Here is a 25,181-nt window from a genome sequence, read left to right on the forward strand (position 1 = left end):
GGGCCACATAACCCTGATGGATTTGTGTGATCAGGCCGCAGCAGGAGCTGAGATCATCTGGGAAGCAGGGAAGGAAGACTAGCTGGAGGCACAACGGAGCACCACAGGGATTTCAGAGTTTTTCTTCTTGCGGCAGCCTTGCGCAGACGGCTGTGATGCTCAGGTCTCTGGGGCCCATGGCTGCCAGCACAGGGGCCGTGAGAGGCACCCTGGGAGAAGCAGGGATGTGCAAGTGTTTGCCAGTTGCAATGAGACAGTGCCCAAGGCAGAGCTCAGACTGGGAGGCGATGGAGAAGCAAAAAGCCGGGCTTTAAACTTGAACCCGATTTGGGGTTTTATCTTGTCACAGTTATGATGACTGCTTCTCTGTGCCTCAGAGGTAATTTCTGGGTTTGAATCTTCATTTGATTTCTTTTATATGCAGTTACCATTGTCTTGATCCCAGGCAGGCATCAGGCCACGCCAGCCAAGTCAGACCCACACAGCTAAGGTCTGCATTCTGGTTCAGACCACTCCGCTCAGCAGCACCAATGGTGGGGACAGATATACAGAAGCAGGGCAAATGTATGCCGTAAAGGCCCCCAGCTACACTTCTAGCCTCTGGACATTTCTGATTCACCAAACTCCTTGTGTTTAGTAACCCCTGATGAGCTTTGATTCCAGGAATTTAACATTTTGGTTTGGAAACCCTGTAAACTCTGAGCACAGACAGGGTCCTGCAGCACAGCGTTCCCCTGGTTAACACTCCATGTGAGCTGGTGCTCCTGATGCTGGTTTGGCCCTGCTAGCTGACACTTTCGGTTCCCTTGCCCTGACACCTGTCAGCACCTCCATGCCTCATAACAGGGCACAGTCCTGTAGAAAGAGCCAGCTCCCACCTGGCCCAATGCTTGAGGGACAAGAGCCCAGGCTCATCCCAGGAAAGGTGGGAGGTTTCCCTTCCTCTGCTCCCTGCCGTTTGGGCCTTGGGATCAGGAATAGGTGCAAGGGAGATCCCTGAAGCCAACTGCACCCACTGTGGCTGTATAAGAAGTGCCAGACACAAGCCACCCCTCCCTCAGTGTAATCTGGAGGGGAGTCCCAGTTGCTGCTGACACAGAACAGCACGCATTTCCACTGCTGTTTCAAAATTCAGATAGGTACCACTGTTATATTCATAGAAATTAGTGGGAGATTTGTCATTCATAGCCTGATTGTATGAGTCTGACACGATGTATAAATAGGTTATAGTCACACTTATATAACACTGCCTTATTTATGATCTTAAGCCCAAGGGAGAAATGCCTCTTCCCCAGCCCTTTCTTCCTAGCAAAAAACGTCATTCAAAGCTCAGCTTCAATCCTATCACTGAAGCCGGATGCTTAACCAAACACTGGGAAATTCAAGTGAGGCATTTCTCTTTCAACTTGCAAACAGCAATGTCCCCAAAGGCAGCAGCTGCTAGGATCTGCATGCCTGCGATTAAATACAGCACTGGGGTTTGAGAGCTTCCAGGGGTGGTCTCTGGCTTCACAACCATGTAGGACCCAGCGTGTGTTAGAGGCAAAACGTCACATGTTACGTTAAAGGTTAAAATGCCACATCCCTTACTGCCTTCAATCTAGTTTCCAAAGCAGAACCCTTACCCTGAGTCTGTCTTACAGCAAACGGAGAGGAGGCAATCAGCTTGCCTCCACAGATTCACTTCTCTGTCTCTGCTGCATCCCCAAATCCTGCAGCCAAAGATATTAATCTAATCCCCATGGCACTTGAAATTTGGGGATTAAGGGTCCCATGTGTTTGTTTTATCCACCTCACTTACACATCTGCTTTATAATCCGTGGTTGTAATAACATGATGAGAGACTGTGTGTGTCCTGACACCCGGAGCGGGGAAAGTTTCTGGGCTTCTGAAGAAGGCAGAAGAGTGAAGGATACAAGGTAGCGACGGGATCTGGCAGCCAGCACAGCACCACAGTTGTATCAAAAATAACATAATGTCAAGGACAGCTCACATAGACTCTTCTGTCAGGAAGCAGCTTACCAGTGTGGCTTGCCCTTTTCTGCCAAGGCTGTAGAAGCATTTGGCAATGACCCTGCATTCAGCTGGCCACCACTCAAGCTGGACACACGTGCTGGAAGATGCTCTGCCTAGGGGACAGCCAGAGTGTCTTTGCACCTGCTGGGCCCCATGTCAGGGCTAGTCTCCGGTCCTGGTGATATTGAGGGGCAAGCCTGCCACATATATAGGGCCACTGGGCTCTTAAGTCCTTCAGAGCTGGAGAGATGCATCAGATCCGTGGGCCCTTACCCACCATATAGTCCTTGGGAATGCCACCAGCAGCTGACCTCCAAACCCTGCCGTTTGTCCTCTCACACTTCCCCCCGAAAACCAGCCCGGTCAAAAAGAAACAGCCCCGGGGATTTTGGAGAGAGACCCTCTCTGTTTCCACAGGTGGCATTTAGGCCTGTTGCAGAACACCCCTCCCCACACCGCCAGCCCTAATTAACTGCCTGAGCTAACCACCTAGCAGAAGCCATAGATCTTATTAAAATCCTGATCACTGACCATCCTGGATCAGACCTCACATTTCTCTCCCAGTGTAGTCTGAGCCACATTGACTTTCATAGGCAGAGATGAGGCACTGGCAGAAGGCAGGGGCATGAGAGAGAGAGGAAACCAAACCTGCAGCAGAAAATGGCCGGGCCACTTTGCATCCTGCTAATTTGAGTGGGTCCTGCCCCGATGACATTTGCATGAGCACAAAACAGCTGCAGCTCTTGAGGTCGTTTGAGTGCCCCATTGCTGTTCTGAAGAAGGGCTGCTTTGCTTTCAGGGATAAAGGCTGCTTTTCCCATCTCCTAATCTAGATCACATCAGGGGCCAGTAACTAGTCTCCTATCTAGTGATTTATACCTGATTTCCCCATGTCTATAAACCCTCGCTCTATCTGCTGTTGCAGGGCAAAAGCAACATATTATTTGTCCCTCTGGAGATAAAATCTGTAGGGCAGTCCACTGGAGTGGGGTTTATAAACTGAGGTCTCAGCAGATAGCAGAGAAAGCAGACCTGGCAAAGCTCCTGGCGTCTTTCATGAGCTGCCAGCGGCTTTGGGGCTAGCCTGTGGGGCTGCTGGGGTTTGAGGCAACAAAGGTTCTGGCAGGGTTCAAGCATGTGCTGCAGTTACTTGCAGCCTGGTGTGAAGGAGTAGGGATGGGAAAGGGAGGTGCTTCAGCCCAGCCTGGGTCAAGTCTCCTTCCCTGGCTCCATTGCCCCCTGCACCAAACACAAGGGCTGCTGAAAAGCCCTGAGAGATCCTCTGCTGCAAGTGAGTTATGGATGAACTGCTCTGCTGACAGGCCACCAAAAGCGACATTTCATCTGAATTTCTGGGAGGACAGGGCGATGACTTGGGACATGCTTGCTGAAATCCACTGTTGTGGCCCCGGGATTAACATAATGTCTGGGGCAATATGAAGCTTAGCCATGAGAAGCCAGCGCAGGAGGGATGCAGGTGCGTCTCTGAATAGCTACCTGTACTCAGGTACTCCCTTCTCTCCCAGGGTGTCCCAGGCTTGGCCATGCACTGCCCTGGGGCTCAGGGTGCTCACGTGCTTTTGCAGCTGAGGGGTTAGAAGACACTGGAAATGAACATTTTCCCCTCCTCCACCTTCTCAGCCAACCTTGCATAATTTTCCCTTTAGCCTCCCTAGACAGGTTCGTTACAATTCCCCTGCATTAATATGCAAATATGCCCTAGAGGAAAAGAGAGCCTGAATTTATTAACATGAATCTGTTAACTCTTTCACTGCCGCACTGCCCTTCACGGACAAGAGGATGCTTTTCCCCAGCCTGGAAAGCTGTGAGAGAGATGCCATGAAAGCAGAACTGTAAGGTGCTGCATGAGGACAGAAGGGAGCAACGACCCTGCGGTACTCCAGGAAGGCCAGGTTTTGTGGCTAAGGGCAGACTTGCAAGTTGTTAAGACCTTGATTCTGCCTTTCATTTCTGCCAAAGGCTTCCTGCGCATGCCAGGGCAAATCACTCAACCCTTCAGCTAACTGCTGGGGGAAGGTGGCAGCATCCTTACACTGCAACCCCTGCCACGTGCTGAGAGCAGCGGGGGTACAGCTCTGTGCTTTGTCCATCTGCAGCCGTACAGCTGGCTGACCAGGAGGATGGAGGGAATCAAGCTTTTGGGAGAACTCCAGCGTATCAAACCCTGGCCCGTGTTCCAGCGCAGGTGGCACAGAGGCAGGCACATCTGCCAGGTAGTTGAGACCCGTGGCGTGACGCAGCACGCCAGGACCCCACATGTGCACGCCAGGGCCAGGAGCCGGGGAGAGCAGAGCCAGGAAAGCCTGGAGGAGCCCAGAGGGCTCGCTGAGCTCAGCAGCGTACCAGCTGCCCACGGCAGCCATTTGCCCACCCAGGGGGACTCGGGCGTCTGCATTTCTTTGGGCAGGAAAAGCCTGTAGATAGGCAAACAAATCGGTATCTATCGGAAGCAAATTTACAGCCGGGCTCTAATTTGGTTTTTGTTGCCACAGTGAGATGAGGCGTAAATTCCTTTTCCTTAATTCAAGGTACATATTGACATTTAATCATCCAAATATGTGCCTTCTTTGACAATTCATTTCCCTCCAGCCTCATTCAACTATTGCCTCTTCTGGCCAGGGCCCTGTAAAAGACGATCCTTTGACTCTGTTGGGAAGGAAATGAATGTCTCTTGCTCTCTCTCCCTTTTGCTTTGGCTGTTTGTTTTCCAGCAGGATATACTTCAGTCTGTGCCATACAGATGCCGTTCGACAGGAATATTAGATTTCACGTTTCTCCAGGTTGCAAAGTCAGGGCATGAAGCCGTATGGCCTTCTCCCATCCCTCTCCCTTTCCCCAGTCCTTTTTGCAGCCCCTGCTCCACCACCCCAAGTAACTGCATTGCTTCTTTTGGCTTGTGGCTTCTGCCACCATTTCAGGTGGCTCTCGCTTGTCCCGCCATAGCACCTCCACAGACAAATTTAACTTTTAAGCTAACTGCAGTGAGGGACATCCCTCTTCTCCTCCAGTGGTGGATCCTGGCTGGGCAGCATTTACTTGGACTGGTTTGGGCACTCTCACCTTCGGATTCAATTTCCCCACTGCCAGCTGTCTGTGAGCCACCATCCTCACCACAGCATCGGCTCCAGAAGTGACCAGCCGGGATCACAGCCGTGAGAATGGCTGGTGTGGGTGCGCAATGGCATTTCCAGCAGCCTGGCTGGGTGCAGTTTATTTTCCAGGAAAAAAGATCCAAGAACCTGCCACCTTCACACAGATGGCAGGAAGGGATGCACAGCATGGAGAGGAGGGTTCAGGCAGTGGAAACACTTGGAAATCTCTGTCAGATGCATGTGTATGCACATCCATCCATGCTCCATCCTCAAATAATGTCCTCCATCAATGCTCATGCAAACATCCAGGGACAGCAGCCCAGATCCTTGCTCCTGCACCCATGACAATGTTGCCTCACTCTTCCACCTCAGGCCGGTTTGGACCTGAAAGGGAAAAATTAGGATGTTAGGCCCTGCCTCCAAGAATATATACTCTGTGCCCTTGGTCATCCAATTTTAGTGAAAACCCCGGAGTGAATAATGCAGAAAGCATTGAAGACGGCAGGCTAGCTCATCACGTGGTAGTGGCCAACACCTCCTGCCCAAGAAGAGCAAAGAAAATGGCTTATTTTGGCATCAGCTCTTGAGTAAAACTTCCTAAGATGTTTTTGATGCTCCAACTTGAGTTCAAGGCGTGTTGCTATGAGAGCATAATTTTAAATTAGCTTGACAGGGTTCTCAGTTTGAGGTTTTTGGTCTCTGGCAGGATTCTGCAAAGGAAGAAAGCATGTCCCTGGCATGTCGCTGGCCAGCCAGCGTCTGCTTTACTTCAAGTAGAAATAGGTTTTCTTCTTTCCTTGTGTCTGATGTAGTTTGGAACAGGAGAAAATCAGCCTTCTGTCCCTGTTATGTTAGGCAATAGGCACAAATACGTTTGTGTGTTACACAAATGGCAGCTGCGTTACCCCCATAGCTAACCTGATTCAGCTTGGCTGGCAAAGGGTTGGCACCGCAGACAAAAGCCAGTGATGCAAAGATCAGGCTGACGAAGACAGAGGGAAGAACCCAGCAGTGGCCAGAGAGCAGAGTGCAGGGGAGAGGCAGCAGCAGGACACAGGAGTGTCACCAGCTGTAGGCTTTGGACGTGGCAGGCAGGCACAGCAAGGTGTCACCCTGCCTTACCCAAACAAACGGCTGCCAGGCACGCAGGGGAGGGGAGGACAGGCAACTGCAACCCCTGGCAGTCCCTGCACCCCCTTTGCACCTCGTGTTGGCTTCAGTTCCACCCAAAACTTCTCCTGGGCTTAAGTGTGTCTGTAAGACAGAAGAGGAAAGGAAAATTTCCAACAGAAAGGTTTTTCAGAGCTGTCTATTGCATTTGTTTCACCTTGTAAAAGCTTGCTTCGTCTGCAAGGAAAATGTCTGTAAATGTGGCCACACAACTGCTCTGCAGAAGGCAGGGATGTGCTTTTGCTTCCTTGCGTGAGGCTGGCCTGCCTCTTTCCGCGTGCTTGGGGGAAACCGCAGAGGTCTCAGGACAAAGCTGCGCTTTCTAATTCTCATCAAATCTGTTGTGGAAAGCAGTAGCTGGGGCAGGTGGGCTTGGGTGACCACTGAGCCCTTAAGCTTACTGCCACCATATCTGGGTCTCCAGTGGGGTGGCTGAGCACCCTGAGGCCCCTGAAGCAGAGTCACCCGGGGCGGGCAGTGCCCATTTGCAGGAGCTGCCCTGAGCACACCTGCTGGCACCCGGGTTTGTGGCATTGCTTTAGTTGGAGAGCAGTCGAAAAGGGGACTTCTGGGGGAAATGGCGGCCTGGTGTTTGGGTGGTGGTTATGGGGAAACCCTCTCGGGGTCACTTCAGGACAGTGTGAATTTGCTCCTTCGGCTTTTAGCCGAAAACAGCCTTCCTCCACGTGAGGAACCAAACCGAGGAGCCTCCCAGGGGGCTGCTTCCCTGGCAGGGGGCTGTGGCGTTTGTAAGGCTCTGCGGCCAGCGGGCTGTCACTCACCGACGGGGAGAACGTGGCGGCGGCGGCCAGGCCGCCGGAGGGACCCCGCGGAGCCCTCGGTGCGCCCCGCTCCCGGCCCGAGCGGGCGCTCAGGGACAAAGGAGGGGGAGGAGCGCGTGCACGTGCGCGTGCCCGGTGGGGGTGGGGGATGGGGGGCAGGGGTGCGCTCGACCGCGCACGGGTGTGTGCCCCGCAGCGGCCGGCTGTGTGTATGCCGGTGCCCGCGCGGCGGGGGTGACACGGCGCCGGGGGGGGGGGGGGGAGGCCGAGGCGCCGCCCGCCCGCCGCCCCATTCACAAGACGCGGCGAACATGGCCGGCCGGCGGCCAGGCCGGATTTTTTGTGAATGGAGGCGGTGACGTCGCCCGCGCCCGCCCGCCGCCTTCCGTCCATTCATGCGGCCGCGGCGCGGGATGAATGGGCGGGGCGGGGCGGGGGGCGGGGGCACGCGCCGGCCGCCGCCGGGTAGTAAAGGCGCCGCGGCGCGCGCGGGGGTCCGCGAGCGGTACCGGCACCGGGGTCCGGCCCGGCCGCCTCCTCCTTCTCCTCTCCCCCGCCCGCCCCCGCCATGGTGGCCACCGAGGGGCTGCGGGAGATGGAGGGCAGCGCGCTGCGGCGCCTGGTGTGCCGCGACGAGGCCGGCGGCCCCGGGCGCTGCCTGGTGCTGGACTGCCGCCCCTTCCTGGCGCACAGCGCCGGCCACATCCGCGGGGCGCTCAACGTGCGCTGCAACACGATCGTGCGGCGGCGGGCTAAGGGCGCCGTCAGCCTGGAGCAGATCCTGCCGGCCGAGGGCGAGGTGCGGGCGCGGCTGCGCGCCGGGCTCTACGCCGCCGTGGTGGTGTACGACGAGCGCAGCCCGCGCGCCGAGGCCCTGCGCGACGACAGCACCGTGGCGCTGGTGGTGCGCGCGCTCCGCCGCGACACGGCGCGAGCCGACATCCGCCTCCTGGCAGGTACCGCCGGGGGGGGGGGAGCGGGCGGGACGTGGCCGCGGACAGCAACCCCCTCACCCCCCGGGGCTCCCGGCGGCGGGCGCCCCCGCCCGGGGCTGCGGTCTGGCCCCGCTGCGCCCCCGGCCCCGCTGCGCCCTTCCCGGGCGCCCGGGCAGCAGCTGGGAGCCGGCGGCGGGGCTGTGTCCCGGGGCGGGGGTCCTGGGGCGGCCGGCAGCGCCGAGGCTGGGCGGGGGGCGGGGGGGGCCGCCCCTGTGCCCCGGGCCCGGCCGGGACACCCGGCGGCGCGGAGCCGGGGGGCAGCGGGGCAGGGACCCCCGCTCTGCGCCCGAGGTCACCCCCCGCCCCGCGGCGACGACGGCTCGCTCGGGACCCCTTAGCCGCTGTCAGGCGGGTGCCCCGGTGCGGCGGGCGGGACCCCCGGGGTGCCCCGGTGCTGCTGTCGCGGCAGCCCCGGCTCCCCCGCCCCGCTCAGCCGTCGGCGGATGTTAAAAGAGGCGGGCGGCTGGCCCTGGGAAGGGCCGGGAGGTGATTTAGGGCGGCGGGATGCTCGGCTGGGGCTCCTGGATGCGCTCTGTGGGCTCTTCCTTTTTTTTTTTTTTTTTTTTTTTTTTTTTTTTTTTTTTTTTTTTTTTTTTTTTTTTATACAGCCCGAGAGTTAATTTATTCCTTGGTTTACTTACAGCAGGGGCGAGGATGCTTATGCAGAGTAGCAAATCCATTAAGGGGCTTGATAGATGGAGGAGCTAGCACTCCTGTTGTACTAGCTACAGTAAAAACAGCGGGAGCCGCTCCGAGGATGGGATAGATGCGATATGATGCTGCGCTGTGGGAGCACCCGCACAGCGAGGGCTCGCTCGGGAACGTGCGATCGGGTCCTTTGCCATGAGCCGTTGCGGTGCTGGGAGCTGCGGATGTGGCAGAAAACGCAGCTGTGCTGCAGGGGTGGGCTTTATCAGCAGCTGAGGGCTTCTGGTGCCCCTGTGGCTCTCGTGGGAGGTTGTTGGGGGTTTCCAGTCCCTTACTTCTAAGGAACGGGCTCCTGCGGACACGGTCTTGGCACTGGAGACTTTTTCCTCGCTTTACCACAGAGCTACTCAAATGGTTCGGCTCGCTCAGATTCCACAAGAGCCCTGCTAACCCAGCACTGTGCGTGTCCAAGTGCAAATGTAATGGCTGCAGGTCACGATGGAAGACCTGGCTCTGTTTTGTGCAGATGGGGCTGCTGCCAGGTTCCCGGCGAAATGGTTCGGCTGGGCGCCGCTTGGCGATGGCTCCTGCCCAGGCTGGCTCCCGTGCCAGGCCCTGCGCGCACAGCCAGGAGCCGCACAGCGCCGGATGGAGGTGCTGGATGTGGTGCTGGGCTGAGCAGGCATTAGATCTGACGGGATGCACTGAAGAGAAATGTCTTTGACCGTTTGAAAGGGTTGATCTGCTTTGCCAAGGAGCGAGCCCGTTTCCGTGCATCACCGCGGGCAGCTTCTCCCTCTCAGGATGGTGTGATGCCCACCAGGGTGGGATGTGGTAGGTCCAGGGATTTTGGGATCAGACCTCCTGAAGATGTCTAACAGGCACTTCGTTTTGGGTGCTCTTCCAGATCAAACCGGTAGGACGCAAAGGGATGTCAGGCCCTGGAAACCACAGCCTCTGCAAACTGTCCTGCTCACGTGGGAGGGACAGTGCAAATCTAGCGATGTGTGTGCGCGCTTCTGCTTTGAGGTGTTAGAGCCCTTCCTTGTGTAGGAGAAGGAGACCATAAAGGATGCCTGAGATGCTGGCAATATTGGTCTCTAGCTGCCTATGGTTTCCTGAGCTGCTTTGCCGGAGGTGATAGCATCCACTGGTCTTTTGAACATCTAGCATTGTTCAGGGCAGCCTCAGAGCTAAGGCTGGATGAGGAATAGGTGTCCTGCTGCGTGTGCTCTGGCACAGCCAAATCTGCAGACACAGGTTGTGCAGCTGGGGTGAGTCTTCCAGGATAACTCCTGGAGTCAGGGCTTGGTCTACCTAGATTCCTGTGGTGGTAGTAAAACACCCGATTTCTGTTGGTTTTAAGGCTCAAGGTCAGACTCTACAAGGACGTCGGGTTTGTTGATTTGATGTGAATGAGAGAAGGAAATCTCACCAGAAGTGTTTATGTGCAGCCAACACCTCGGTTTCCCTGTCTGGGAAGTTGATGGGGTTTGCTTTTCTTTTGCCTGCCACTAGAAAGACCTGAGGTCACCTTGGCTTGTCCTCCTGGCAGCAGGTCAGAGGAGCAAGCCACTCATCTCCACGTGCAGCTGAGACCCATGTCCGTGAGAAGCAGCGGACACCTCTCTCTGGAGAGGAGCTTTGCTGTGGGATTAGCTTCACTGTACCTGGCCAGTGCCAGGGCTTCCCTGGCCTGTTGTTTTGGGAGCTGTGGGTTGGGGGGTCAGGCTGGGAGAGTGGGAGACCACCCTGGGCTTTGTGGCAGGATGATGTGTGAGGAGGCTGGGAACCGAACGGTCTTTGGCCTGGGAGCAGCTTTTCCTGTTAAAGTCGAAGGATGCTGGCAACAAATCCTCTCTCCGTCATCGTAGAGAGCAACCTTGCCCTCGGTCCAGGGTTTTGGCTGACAGCGCGTAGGGGACTAAACCCTGGACCAGAGACTTTGGGCAGCCAAGAGCGTTACAGAGGGTTTGCTCCAAGGGAGTGGTGGGAGCTCAAGGATCTCCCCTCTTGCTACCAGGAGCCTGGTTGCTCGTCCTGGGGCAGGAGACCACTCTTCATCACTGTAGCATCATCTAGTGGCGAAGGGCACAGTGAGACGCGTCAGCTCCAGCTATAGGTAGCCTGGCATAACGCTTTGTGCCTCTCCTCTTGCAGGAGGTTACGAGCGCTTCTCCTCGGAGTACCCTGAATTCTGTGCAAAAACCAAGTCCCTGAGCAACGTGTCGCCCCCCACCAGCGCCGAGCCCCTGGATTTGGGCTGCAGTTCCTGTGGGACCCCCCTTCATGACCAGGTACATCTAGAAGCCCAGTGCTCAGCTGTTTATTTTGACCGCTTCGTCCAGCATTGCAACCTGCTCCTGCTGGAGTCTTTCCGCTGTCCCCCGGCTGAGGACTGCAGAGCCAGAGCCCCGCTTCCTTTCCTCTTGTGGGAGAGCACGGTGGTCCTCCTGGTCCCAGGGTCTCTGCGCTCCCTGGGGAGCAGACAAGCCCAAATCCTGTTAACTACACCTGCCTGTTCCTGCATGGGATGCGGGGGGGGGGACGGGGACGGACGGACTGCTGAGATGGGTTGAACAGCTCCAAAAGGCAGCCTCTGCTCCCTCTTTTGAGGGCCCTGGATCAGCCGCCAGGTTCCTGCACTGCTCAGGGCATCCGAGCCATCTGTATTTGTGTCCTGCCTACTGCTGTCCCCTGGTCACCCCCATATCTGTTCTTTTTCTCTGGAACAGGGTGGCCCTGTGGAAATCCTCCCCTTCCTCTACCTTGGCAGTGCCTACCACGCTGCCCGGCGGGACATGCTTGATGCGCTGGGCATCACAGCCCTGCTGAACGTCTCCTCAGACTGCCCCAACCACTTTGAGGGGCACTACCAGTACAAGTGTATCCCCGTGGAGGATAACCACAAAGCTGACATCAGCTCCTGGTTCATGGAGGCAATTGAGTACATTGGTGAGTGCCTGAGCAGGGAGCTGCGTCCCTGCATGTTTCACTAGGTGGGGGGAAGGTTCCCCCCTCGAAGACCCAGAGCCTTTGACTCAGAGGGGATGGGGTCCCACAGGGGCCGGGGCTGTTTGTTGCACTGGTGGGAGGGAGGTCAGTCCCCACCAGTGGGTTTGGTGAGGGGTCAGCCTTTGCTGGAAGGGCGCCGGTCTCATGTCTCATCCCCTGTTGCCCTCCAGACTCTGTGAAGGAGTGTTGTGGCCGGGTCCTAGTCCACTGCCAGGCTGGGATCTCCCGCTCGGCCACCATCTGCTTGGCTTACCTGATGATGAAGAAGCGTGTCAAGCTGGAGGAGGCCTTTGAGTTCGTCAAGCAGCGCCGGAGCATCATCTCCCCTAACTTCAGCTTCATGGGGCAGCTGCTGCAGTTCGAGTCGCAGGTGTTGGCCACCTCCTACGCAGTGGAAGCTGTCAGCCCCTCGGGGACACTGCGGGAAAGGGGCAAGGCCACCTCCACCCCCACCTCCCAGTTTGTCTTCAGCTTCCCAGTCTCGGTTGGTGTCCATGCCACCCCCAGCAGCCTCCCATACCTGCACAGCCCCATCACCACGTCGCCCAGCTGTTAGCTCAGGGGCTGGGGCCAGCCAGGCAGCTAGTGCCAGGTGTGGAGGGAGCAGGCAGGCACGGAGCCCCGGTAAGTTAAGCAATAGTGCCGGACACTGCCGTTCACCCTGGACTCAACATCTTTTTCGTAGAGAAATTTCTTACCTCATCTTGGGTTTTTTGCTTTTTAATTTTATGTTTTGAAAGCATGAAAGTTGTAAAAGCCACAAACCCTGACACTGTCCAGGCTCTTTGGGGGAGAAAAAAAATAATAGTATACTGGGTTTCCTCAAGTGCCTGGTCTTCATCTCTTTCCATTCCTGTATTATTGTCGTGTTTTTTAAAAAAAACCGCAAGATACACCTCCCCTTCTCCCTGTATTTCTGCCTCTGGCTCACCTGGGTTGACAAGGGAGCATGCCCTGGGTTCATTGTGCAGCAGCGTTCCCCACGGGGAGGGTGTGGGGTGAGTGCTGCTTGCCTGAGCCCAGTTATGGGGGCCACCAGCAGAGCTGCAGGCAGGGCCTCGGGGCAAGCAGGACATGGCACAGGGCTGCCTGCACTCAGCCTCACCCTGCCACTGCCTGGGGAGGTGACACAGGAGCTGGGAGGTACCTGCCAAGTGACCAGCTGAGCCCATTCCAGGGGGGGAGAGCAATCTCTGGCTGGGGAGATGCCATCCTAAATCCCCTTTTTCTTGCCCCCGTGGTTCCTGCAAAGCTTAGGTCCAACCTCCTGTGGCTTAAGAGAAAGAAGGGGTGGGGGCAGCAGTCCAGGCTGCTTTTGAGTACTCTGTTCAAGTTTTCTCTCCACCAGCCCAGTGCTGCTGCTCTTCCAAAAGGAGCAGGATGGGATGTGGGGGGGCTGTAATGGAAGAAAGCAGCAGTCGGGTGGAGGAGAGGCTGGCCCAGAGAGGTCATCTGCGTGATGCTGCTGCAGCTTTTCATCCAAGCCTAGAAAATGCCTCATCACGGACATACCCAGAACCTTATTTCCCACCCTACCTCTCTCCTTCCCCCCCAGTCCAATCCAACACACAAGATGCCTGTGTGGCTGATGTACATATGTATGGTTTTGTTCCTTTAATTTTTTATTTTTAGAAATTAACTTTTTATTTATTGCCTGAGGGAGGGAGAAAACAGATTGTTTGGAGAAAATAAAAAGAAACCTGTTTTCAACAGTTGTGGCTGCAGCAGGTTTGTCCTAAGACCAAGACAGAAGAGCAGGTTGTGCAAACACTCTCCCTTTCACAGAGCTACTGTTAAAAATGTATTTATTGAATTTTAAACTATTACAAGTATTGCAGATCAGACATTTAGCCAAGCACATTTATAGATCAAACTTGGTTGTTACAGAGATGTTACCTAAAGTCCACCGTGTAGGTAGGCTGAGAACCTGCCCATCGTCATCTTTGAGAGAGAGAGGGTAAAGGAAGAAATAAATAAATGGTATTCCTGCTCCAGGTAATTGGCAACCAAGAGAGGAAACATACAGGGCTAGTTATGAAAACAAGTTACACAAAAAAAAGTCTAAAAAGTCAAACCCCAGGTACCTTGCCATCTGGGTTGGCAGAGAAAGCAATTAGGAGTGAAGATGCACAAGCTCACGGGACTGGCACAGAAAAAAATCCCCATTTCAATTTCCAAAGCTGAAGCAAGTTCTACAGATGTTAAGAAATTGTCAAAATCACCTTGTAATACAGAGACTCTTAACCATCTACATTACTAATTAATGTAACCATCACTAAAACTTGCCACCGACAGGTTCAGTAAGACAGAAATAGATCGATCAAAACCAGTCGGACAATAGAACCTGACAGGCATGTGTGTTAGTGTAATGGGAAATGCGTCTGCTTCTCGTGTTCCCTACGGATTCGTGGGCTCTTCCACGTTGCTTCAGAAATTTTAATGTGCATATGCTGTCTCCCAAAGTGGGAACACTGCCATTCCATCTCTGCATGTGTCCTGCTGCCCTCTGACTGATCAGGAGAGCATGCCCCGGACTGTGCCGAAGCCACCACCTCTGATCATCCATGGATCCAAGTCTATGGAGGCTCACAAGGCACCCCCTACCTGAGGCTAGAACTGAATCTGCACTTTCCCATGCCTCCCCCAGCAGCACTGCAGCATAGCTTAAAGTGACTGAAGTATGCATTAGATGCATCTCCTTTTAGATTTCTGAGCTAGATTTTCTGTGGCAAAGCGGCATGGAAAGGGAGAAATCCCACTAAAAATAATTCCACACATCTCCTGACCTTCAGCTTCTGAGAATCATTAGCGATGTTCAAAATAATCTGCTTTGGGGTTGGACTCTTCCTTTTACCCATCTTTTGAAAAAAATCCGTTTTGGGTAATTTCTGTTAACAGTCCCATATGAAAATTCTAGGTCGTGCATGCACTGTGTAGGAGCTCAGACTTCACTGCAGGGATGCAGGACTATTTTTGACAAGATCTGCCACCGTCCAAAGCAGTTCCCACAGGCCACACAGTGGCACAAAATGTTAGCATCCCTCAGCACTTCACACATTCACAGGGAACAGACATCTCTCACCTACAACAAGCTGTCGGATCAGCTGGTTTCCAGAGGTAAGGAAGCACCCTCCTCCAGGAGCTACTCTGACCACATGCCTCCTCTGTGCCTGCTGCCCACCAAAGCCAGCAGTGCAGAACATTTTGCAGGGCTTTCCTTTTGCTTCAGCACAGAATTTTGCTTTGTTATAAACAAGCAAAGTACAAAAGTTTGCAGGCAAAATAAATTCCTGCTGCATAATGCGGTAGGATACTATCGCATCACATGCCAATGTTCAAAACAGAGGTTAGAAAAACCACATTGCTTGTTCCTTGGACTACAGACCAATAGTGACTGCAAAATGGTGGAAGTAGTACAAGAGGTTTGTAACAGTCTCCATGGAGCTGGGATCAAAACGGATTGGCAGATAAAAACAAGGATGAGACAGTAAGACATACCTTATTAAGGTACTATACTCTACTTTTTATCCTAACAGAAGTTTTGTTGACAGCATTCAGACTGCAATGTCACTCTGCACCAGGTACCTAATTCATCTGTCTCATGGAAACAATTTCCGCAATGGAGAGCAGAACCCTCCCTTCTTCGCTACATGGTGAAGTTTCTTTTTGTTTTGCCTATGAAGGTCATGTCACAAACTGCGCAGACGTTTCAAAATGCTGCCTCAAAGGGACATGGACAAAAATCAACAGGCCTGACAGGCAACTGTCCCTTTCCCCAGCAGACACCACGTTGTGTCCCAGTGGGAATAGCTCTTTCTGGAGCCAGTGAGAGGCTCTGAACCTGAGGCAGCTCAGCCCAGTGTGTTGCATCCTCAGCTCCTACTGTGCTTCCATTGGTGACCCAATGCTGCAAAGGGGCATCCCATTATCAGGAGACTGCTCTTCGCAGGATGTTGAAAAGCGTCATTTCTCAGTAGGCAGCAGCTGCCTGGTTACGGGGGTGTGCTATTTTTTGAGGTCCCGTTCTCCAGAATTCAGAAGCATCAAGTTAACTCCCCCAGCTAAAGCAGCATCATCTGTACCGTTAACAACCTGCCAAATGCAGCTCTACCACCAAAACCACAACCAGCTTTTTCATGGGTAACTTTAATATTGATGGGCAGATCCTCACTTGGTTTTAAACTGTAAGAGGAGCTACAACAACATACACCAGGAGAGGCAGACGCCACTCCTGCACAGGTTTCTACAACACACAGATGCATCATCATCATCATCAGGCCTGGGTATTCCTCTGTGTCTGGCCACAAATGGATACAAGATCACACCATCACGAGACAAAAACCACTGCAAAATGATTTCCTCACACAGCACCTTTACTCTGCACAGAACATCAGATACGTTAACACTGGCAGTTCAAAGATACCGGACAATCTTTTTTATCTTCTAGAAGTTCAAGGCTGCAGAAGAAATCCAGACTAGCCATGAGTTCAATCAGCACACAGGAAACAACAAGCAAGAACAGAATCTGGTGTGGGCTCGGTGGGGATTTTGGTTTTAGGTTTGTTCTTGTTTTTGAAAGATGTAAAACTTTTTAACTTCCACACCCACATTAACCATTTTGCTCACCTAAGCAGCACAACTGTTTTACCATTTAAAACTATGTCTAACTGGGGATGGTGAGCAACACTCACTCTCACTGCTATTTGAAACCCTAGTGTAGATAGGCACATCCCCCCGCTCCGTTATTAACTAAGCTAAAAAACAAACGCCAAACTTAAATGATGAATACAAAGTTTCAAAGCCTAGTGGTGATCTTTGCAATCCTAACACTATTAAACAAGTAGCCAAAATACAAGCACCCAATTTTATCAATGAGATTTGATTAAAAGGACAACTAGGCTAGAGGCTGGCTTGGACTTTGAAGCTACATATTTAATCAGGTCACAAAATGAAGCAAGAACCATATATCCACTGCCAGCTCAAGAAAAATAAAACCCGACGTTCAAGATCTGTTGCAGTATTGCTATTTCTAAGGTTTTCTTTACAAAACAGATGATGTGCAGGTAGCCAGATTGCATCAAATGACTGATTTTACAGTGGGTGAAATTCCTCTGTGAGGATAACGTGCTTCAACATTAGTGTCTTAATGTTACAAATGAAAATGTTGTGTCTTAATGCTGAAAGTGAAAAGCTCTTCAGGTTTAAGTTTGTTTTATCCAAAGATGTCAGCAAAATCCCACTTTTGTGGGGAGCACATATAATTTTATATACTAAAAGCACACTATTCTGTCATTTCCTTGCTTTAAGGGGGATAAAATCTGAACGCATGAACTGCATCATCAGACACTAAACAGTGCTGATTGACAGGGAAATGTACAGCATGTTGTGTTGAAAGGAACATTATTTTTTCTTCCACTTCTTTTTTTCTCCAGTCATTACATGCTCAGCACTGGAGCATATCTCCTGGTATTGGTTGTTAATACCAATTACAACCATTTGTTGTAAAAAATCACCATGGCTCAATTTTCAACTTTCTCTGAAGCTGTAAAAAACCCACAAATCCTCCATGAGGGGGACTTGTGAAATTGTTCGATGTTGTGCCATAGTGTGCCATTCTCCTACCCACTGAAATAAAACTGGGAACTTGCAGGGAAGGGGAGTAGAGTGAATAAATCCTAACTTTGTTCTCTGGTATACCTGCAAACAAATCCATTGGCCAACTGATGTTTTAAAAGTTCATTCTCATCAAAATGTTGAATTGATATTTTAAAAAAATAGTATTATTTTTGTAAATCCCTTAAGCTCTTCAACTGTGATGCCACACACAAAGATGTGACATGAAACTGCTATAACACACTCTCCCTTACCAGTCTGAAACCCGTTTACTGGGTCTTGTATTACAGAGGGACATGAACCAGATATGCCCTCGTGTGTGCAATCTTCTGACTTTTCACCTGCTACCTCCCAGCAAAACCATATGCCACTGTAACCGGAGAACATTTCACAAACTGCACGTACTTAATAGGAGCCTTATAAAAATGTTCTTTTAGAGATGCCAGCAGAGGGCATCGACCTGCTTTTTTAAGTTCTTCCAAGCACAGGACCTGGTTTTACCCTTGTGAACACCTCCTAGGGCTTCCCCCAGAAAACTCACACAGACAAAGCAGCAAACTGATGCAATTTGTTTCCACTCTAAAGTTACACTCACTCATATTATCCTTTGCTCAGAGGTGTGCAAAAAACCCCTATATTGAAGAACTGGACCTAGCCCCTTCTCAGATGAAATTAATGTTGCATTGTTAATGATTTTAGTCAACTCGACTTTGTGCAAAATTCTTCAAGAAGGTTCTGGCTCAACTTCAGAATACAAAAGGAAAATAAATAGTTGGCTAAGATCTCTTGAAAACATTAAATGCATGGTGTATGCTGAAAAGGAAATTATGGGCTTAATGCAATTTATCTGCAAATAAAATAACTAGAATAGTAGTGTCTGAAATTTTAGCATGTGAGATGGCACTGAAAGATTTCTGTTTGCACAATAATGTTCCTGAAGTCTAGATCAAAACAACATTATTTTACATGTTAACTGCAGACACTAGGAGCCTGAGATATGTTATTAAAAGGCAGTCCCTTGTAAACTTCCCTCAAAAGGAACAGTAGCAGTTGAGTATGCAAGAGTTACTCATATCATATTCATGAAGACAGCAATGCTTTATAAAAGACATACAGCTTATTTCCAGGTTGTTAAGAATTTTATATGATACTGATTTTCTGAAACACATGTCCATCCAGTCCAAGATTAAAGTCACATCCTTCTTCACTGCTCTGTAGCTACTAGGTCTTTTGCTCTGCTGCTGTTGCTGTCTGTGAGGGAGCTTCTGGTTTCACAATCTGGTATGTAATGAGATATTCTGGGTATGCCTGAAAGTAAGTCAAGAAAAAAAAAACACATTGCTTTATGCAAGGGTATGCTTAGCAAGTTTACATTTTGGATTTCGCTCAACAGTGACCAGAAAGGACAGTGCAAGAATCAACTCTGTGTTCACAGAATGCAAAAGAAAAAGCAGATTTCAAACTTATCCAGCACTAATTAGAAACCGTTCGATATAATGAATACCTTCATTAATACACTACTAGAAAGAAAGATGTTCATTCCATGCAGACACTGCCAGAAATTGTGTGCACAACAGGAGTTCAGAGTTACCCTCCTTGTTAGCTAATCCCACAGATCAGCCAGTTATTAAAAAAAACCCTCAGATGACCAGTGTAGCCTGACCCTAAAATGCTCACTGACTTGCCATGTGATCTGCAAATAATGCTTTTACTGGCAGTAAAATAACTTGGCACACCCAAAGCACATAACCCAGTGTTTTCCTGAGAACAGGTAGGAGGTTTCGTCCCAGAACAAAGCTAAAGTTGCTGGAGGGCAGGGGAACCCAGACAGATCAGAGGAGGCTGGGCTAAAAGAAGCCTAATGAAATCCAGCAAGAGCAAATGCACCTGGGCTGAATTCCTTGTAACACTGCAGGATAGGAAGCAGCTCCACTGCCAAGGTGCTGGGGGTCCCTGGGTGATGGCAAGCTACAGCAGAATCAAGCATTTTCCCAGCAGCAATAAAGGCTACCAGCATCCTGTGGTACATCACCAGCAGTGTAGTTAACTGAGGACAGCAATGACTGCCGTTTATTCAATACTCACTCGACCGCATCTAGACAACTACATACAACGTTGGGGTCCTCAAATACAAGAATGATGCCAACAAGTTCAGCAAAGGGCCACTAAGAACTGGGGGAGAGAACACAGGATAAACGGGAAGAGGCTGAGGGAGAAGGGCTTGTTCAGTTCACAAGACAGAAGGCTTTGTGGAACCTCGTAGCAATTGTCCATTATGTATGGAAGGCTATTGAAAAAACAGAGCCAGACTCTTTTTCCGAGCTGCACAGCAGCAGAATGAAATTAATAAAAACAGAGGAATTTCCTATTGGATGCCAAGAATGTATCTTTTACTCTGGGGATAATTAAACGAAGGAGCAAGCTGCTGAAAGAGGCTGTGAAGCATCATTCTCTGAGGCCTTCAAGACCTGCCTGGTCAAAGAAAGTCCTCAGCAATCTGGTCTGAATTCAGTGTGAACAAGAGGCTGGCCTAGGTGGCCTCCCCAAGGTTCCTTCCTTCCATCATGGACTTACTTTATAATCTTGGAGCCATCCAGCATAGTAAGCAAACCACTTTTCTAGAGTAAGGGTCTAGCTGAGCTATTCAGATTAAAAATCAACTCCTAAAGATTGCTGTGCTGCTTCAGCTGCCATTTAAGGGTAGTCTCTGGCAGACAAGTTACACTGTCACTGTGGGGAATCTACAGGTAAAAAGCCCAGAATCCTCAACATGTACGAGAGCACCAGAAATGCATGCGTCCTTGTTACTGCAGTAATGTCAGTAAAATGCGAGGGAAGAAACAATGTCCACTGAGAAAAACAACAACTCTTAACAGACTCTAGCAATGCTGCACAGGGGGAATTAGGCAATTCTGCATAGTTTAAATCAGAGCAGCTCAGTGGATAGGAATAGCATTTGCTGGCTTGAAACAGTTCACTGTTTATTTCTACATTTAAACAAAACAAAAAAAAATGTGTCTGATCAACCAGGTTATCACAGCAGACTCGGTATGGAAACCAGTCACATCTCTCCAGCTCTAAGCTCTGTCCTTCCAGAAAACCAGTCCTTGCTAACCCACATACCTGTTCTCCTCTATAGATAACATATTCAGCGTATGCGAGTCCATTCACGCTTGGCCTGCCAATAACAGAATGGTGCCCCGGAGGGGCATGAGCCATTTTCATTGTGCTGAACTGAAGAAAGGATTTTCCAAGGGTCACTCTACAGAAGAGCATTTGTCTAAAAGGAAGAAAAAAAAAAAGTAACATAATTTTCAAATATCTTACTAGGAGTTGTATGCTTCCAGAATTATTTCAGACTTCTGGGTTTATTTTGTTACAATTAATTTCTTGAGGCTTTTTGGAGAAACACCTTTAGAAACTAGTTCTAAAATTGTACAAAACCTGTCACAAAAAAAATTAAAATCTTTCTTGGCATGCAGAAGGGAAAACACACACTTTGTTTAGCCCTCACATGGAGGCCTGTCCTAGTTCATTTTATATAAAGCTGTTGAAAGAAGCTGAAACTCTCTCTGTGTTCCTACCAGCAGGGTACAGACAGGTGTCAAAGTGCGAAAAGCACATTGATCTACTCCAGCACAAAACAAAGCCATGATTAAGTCCTGTTCATTACCTCCAAAATTATCTGATCCATAGTCCAACACTGTACTGCTGACCACCACTTTGCATTGCAGTTTTGTTCTGATAGTGCCTGGAGTTTAACTGCTATTTTCCCCTGACTCTTCATTTTCAAACTTGCTGTTTTAAGCTTCTTTCCTGAGCCACAATTACTTTGATTTATACTCACTGTATGCTTAGATGTAATTTTTGAGCTTTCTGTGGGACTCGCTGCATTTATATCCTTTTTTGTTCAGCCTTGAAAAATGGAAAACTGCATTTTTCCTGCCACAGCCAAGCTCAAGTGGGTATTCTTTCCCTGCAAATCATCCTGTGCCAGGATCGTAAAAAACAGGACAGCCAGAATTACACAAGAGGGTACTCTGCTGGACTCATACCTGTGGCAGATATAACAGGACCTGTCTTTGTGTGTGGGACAGCCTGTTCCTCCTCCTATCCCATACACATATTGGTTGCTTTTTGAGGAGTTTTCAGCAAAGTAAATTCCAGCTCCAAACATTCCTCCGATGTATGCATGCCTTTCATCAAATCCTTTGTGAATGATAGCATTAATAAAAGGAGACCCTAGAACAGAATGACACAAAATTATACATACTTGTTAAGCTCTATAGTAATACAGGACCATGTCAAGAGGAGCTTGTCTGCCTCAAACAGACCATTAAATACCAGAAAGTGTGCTCAGTCAGCTGGAAGGGGGCGATACCCAGCAGGATGTAGTGATGTGTGGGATTTATCGTTATATACCAAGATCCTACGTGTGACTCATGTCTCTTACTCATTTCACAAATCTCATTAAATGGCTTTCCCCCCACTCACATTTCAGTGCAGTTTATCTTGTCAATGCACACCTTCTCCAGCAATCACTATTGGTTAAGATGGGGCGAGATGTCAGGACAATCATACCTAAAACCAACTTCCTATGCATAATCATAGAAGGATCTAGGGCAGAAGGACCCTCAGGCAACTGTCATTTGTAGGCCCTTCTGGATGCTTCTAGAGAACACCTTGCTGAAACTCATGGTTGGTTGTGGCTCCTTTCCCTGAGGATTGCCTGAAGCACGAGAGCAGAACACTGTGCTACTCCCCTGTTTCAGAAGATACTCTGTCTTTTTCACAGCTACGTAACATCCTCCCAGAAGCTTTACTGGAAATGACTAAGATACGGCTTAGCAAAAAAACCCTTTTTTAAAAAAAAAAGTATTTTTTTTATCTACTGTAGCTTTTTGGATTGCAGTAACCTCACAGACTAACTCCACCACCCTCACACCCCTGCATTTCCAGTGTAGAAATAAAATTACTGTACAGGATGAAGACATAGCAACATTAACATTGCCTGTGGGTCCTTGTAAGCTTTTTTCTTTTTTTGTTAAATACCAGTACATACAAATAGAGATCACTTCCTTACCGTGAAACAACATGCGTTCATTGTGATGATTATGATTCTCCTCTGAGACCTCTTTCTGTCTGTGACAGAATCTCTCTCGCAACTTCTTGTTCACAACCTTTTGAATCTGCAGTGGTACAACAGGTCCAACCACACTTGAATTGGCATTGAAATAGAATACAGTTTCACAGAGTTTGCATAAATTCGACAGGGAAACTGAGAGTAAGGCATATGAATGGTATGAAGAAACCTCATGGCTGTTCTGTATGCGAGGCTGAAGTCTTTCAAACAAGCTGGTAGCACACACTTACAGATGGTTAAATTGCAGCTTAAGATCTCATGTTTAAGGAAGACTTTCAGGTTTCTTCCCTCTGAGCTCGTAATACCACCAAGAACTACAAACTGGAACACCTTCCCTCTCTGCTTTGAGTTCTGTTGAAACAATCTGTGCGCTAGCTTTTTGAACCTTGCTGTCTGGTTTAGGTTGAAATTTTATGAGAAGAAACAACTTCTGAGGAAAGAAATAAGATGATGTGCTGTTTAATCTATACTGAGATATCATTCCAGCCACATGCTCTAATACCACTGTCGCTTCTGTATAGGACTTCACCTTTGGTTGGGAGTAGGATGGAAGCAGAGTTTGCTTCAGGACATGTATCTACAGGCCAAGTTGCAAAGGCTCTGCAATGCTTACTTTTCCAACAGACAGGCTGCAGGGGTTTGCTGGAGCTCAGGAACAGAGTTCTGCTCTGATACCCTCCATTTCCTCCTCGGCCCCCCCCCCCCCCCCCCAAAAAAAAAAAAAAAAACAAACCAGAAAAGTGTACTTTCCCTCAGAAAGACGACACTCCATTTTCTGATATGCCAGAACCTGTAAAAGGTATTTTTCTAGTTGGCAGCATCAAAGAATGAGCTGTCAAGATCCAAAGCAGCATAGGGAGACTGAAACTTTTAATAAAAATTAATGCTCATCCTTTTCCCCTGCCAAAAATCCCCTTTCAAAAGGCAAGAAAAGACTAACACCGGGAAAAAGAAATCTGTGCTGCAAAATCAAATACAGAAGTTATAGACCTCTGAAATTAAATTGGGTTGTGAAACGTAAGTCAGGCTCTTCACCACCTCTGTCTTCAGTATCAGTTCTTCAGACTCCTTTAAGAACACAAGTGGACGCTTCTCCCTCATTGTGTGCAGTGCACATGATCAGTCTAATTTTAACATTTAGCACTTGCTTTAATTCTGTTCCTGAATATTATTTCAAGGAAGAACTTTAAATATAAAAGGATGACCCATTAAACCAATTCTGCCTGCTTGCATAAGTATCAACTTATTTTACCACATAGGATTAAGAGGTTTTAAAACTTACCCTGATGACATTGTACCTGTTGAAGATCCCACCAGCATTTCCACCATCCCGATGCTCCCGGATTGTACTTTGCATCTACATAAACGAACACAACCGAATGTTCAGCACATAAAGCTTGCTAGCAAGGCAAAGTATTCATGTAATACCTTAGCTTATCACTGGCAACAACAGACAGTCTTGATTGAAAATTAATTGTCAAAAAACCCCAAAATATCTCAATTTTAAAATGAGATACACTCTTTATTTCTCAGGCACCCCCAACATGCTATGCTGCTCCCCACCAGAGAAGGTGGATGATACAATTATCCGATCTTGTAATAAAAACCTGCGCAGGAAAAAAAATAGTGGCACTTGCTATCAAAATTATACACAACTAGAAAACCTGCTTTAGATTAGAAAAAAACCAATCTTTGAAAATGAATATACAAAACCATAATTTTGAAGTAATAACAAATGTGTTTCTAATGAGTTCAGTTTGTATTTCTTAGTGACAGGAAAATGCTTGCACTGTAGATTTTCCTATGTCATTAGCAGCCCCTGAGAATTTCAATGGTTTCATTGTGTCTTTTCCAGAGATGTTTATGGCTACAACAACAACATTTAGTAACAGCTCAAATAAATATCCCAATTTACTGTGGCAGACAAGTGACCCTTTCTGTCAGAAGTTTATTAAAACAATCTGCACAACCTCCAGTTCACAGCGTTAATAATCAAAAATATTCCAGGCTCAGCTGGCAGCAACCCTGAATATCTAGACTTTTTAAAAAAGTCTCCAAACACTTCTGTGCTACAGTGTGGGAACACTACACAAATAGCAAATGCACAGTAAAATGGAGTTTCTTCCCAACACAACTCTTCAGAAAGTCTCTGTTATGATTTTTCTTTCAAAATGGTATCTGCTTGTAGTTTACTTAAATAAAAGAGCATGTGTGTGTGGGAGGCAAAATTACAGTCAATTCTCAATTATCCGAGAGCTGTTTATCTGGGTTACAGATTAACTAAGCCACTGAGACAAGAGAAAACAAGCTGGTTCACATGCAGAAACAGCCCGAGCACAGAGAATGGCTACAGACTCGCAAGGCCTTGGATCCTTGGTCTCCACTCACCGCCTTTGATTTTCACAGGTCCACCTATCTACGGAAAGCTGTGGCAACCCTTGCTATGAGATAACATCCAAGACACAAAACAAAGCAAAACTGGGATAACACTAAGTGAGCAAAGATACTACTTATTAAAAAAAAAAAAAATCAGCAGGACACAGCAAAATTATTTCCATCATTGCTCTATATAAAAAGACAAAGGAAGAGCCCTAAACATCATGTCAGATGTACGCAGTTTGTACACCTATGTGTTGTACGCCTTAGCTCTGAGGGGTTATAAGTGAAAAGAAAAACACACTGTCAC

The 25,181-nt window shown here is 49.3% G+C and overlaps 2 protein-coding genes across 3 annotated transcripts in view; one reads left to right on the top strand and one right to left on the bottom strand.

The window, feature by feature from the left end:
* Positions 1–7,549: 7,549 nt before the first annotated feature.
* DUSP4 (dual specificity phosphatase 4) lies at positions 7,550–13,890 on the top strand. The gene is made up of 4 exons (XM_040599912.1): positions 7,550–8,037; positions 10,885–11,021; positions 11,460–11,679; positions 11,910–13,890. Exons 1-4 carry the CDS (start codon positions 7,650–7,652, stop codon positions 12,293–12,295), a joined length of 1,131 nt encoding a protein of 376 aa, XP_040455846.1. The 5' UTR covers positions 7,550–7,649; the 3' UTR covers positions 12,296–13,890.
* TNKS (tankyrase) overlaps positions 13,528–25,181 on the bottom strand; it is a 141,324-nt gene continuing 129,670 nt past the window's right edge. For both annotated transcript variants that reach the window (XM_040599890.1, XM_040599881.1), the window contains exons 23-27: positions 23,778–23,852; positions 22,436–22,541; positions 21,408–21,594; positions 20,476–20,632; positions 13,528–18,660 (exon numbers count right to left, since the gene is read on the bottom strand). In XM_040599890.1, coding sequence (XP_040455824.1) covers positions 18,574–18,660; positions 20,476–20,632; positions 21,408–21,594; positions 22,436–22,541; positions 23,778–23,852 — 612 coding nt within the window. In that variant the 3' untranslated portion in view covers positions 13,528–18,573. The remainder of the gene's footprint in view (positions 18,661–20,475; positions 20,633–21,407; positions 21,595–22,435; positions 22,542–23,777; positions 23,853–25,181) is intronic.

The sequence above is a fragment of the Falco naumanni genome, chromosome 1 (assembly GCF_017639655.2).
Source record: "Falco naumanni isolate bFalNau1 chromosome 1, bFalNau1.pat, whole genome shotgun sequence".
NCBI classification, from domain to species: domain Eukaryota; kingdom Metazoa; phylum Chordata; class Aves; order Falconiformes; family Falconidae; genus Falco; species Falco naumanni.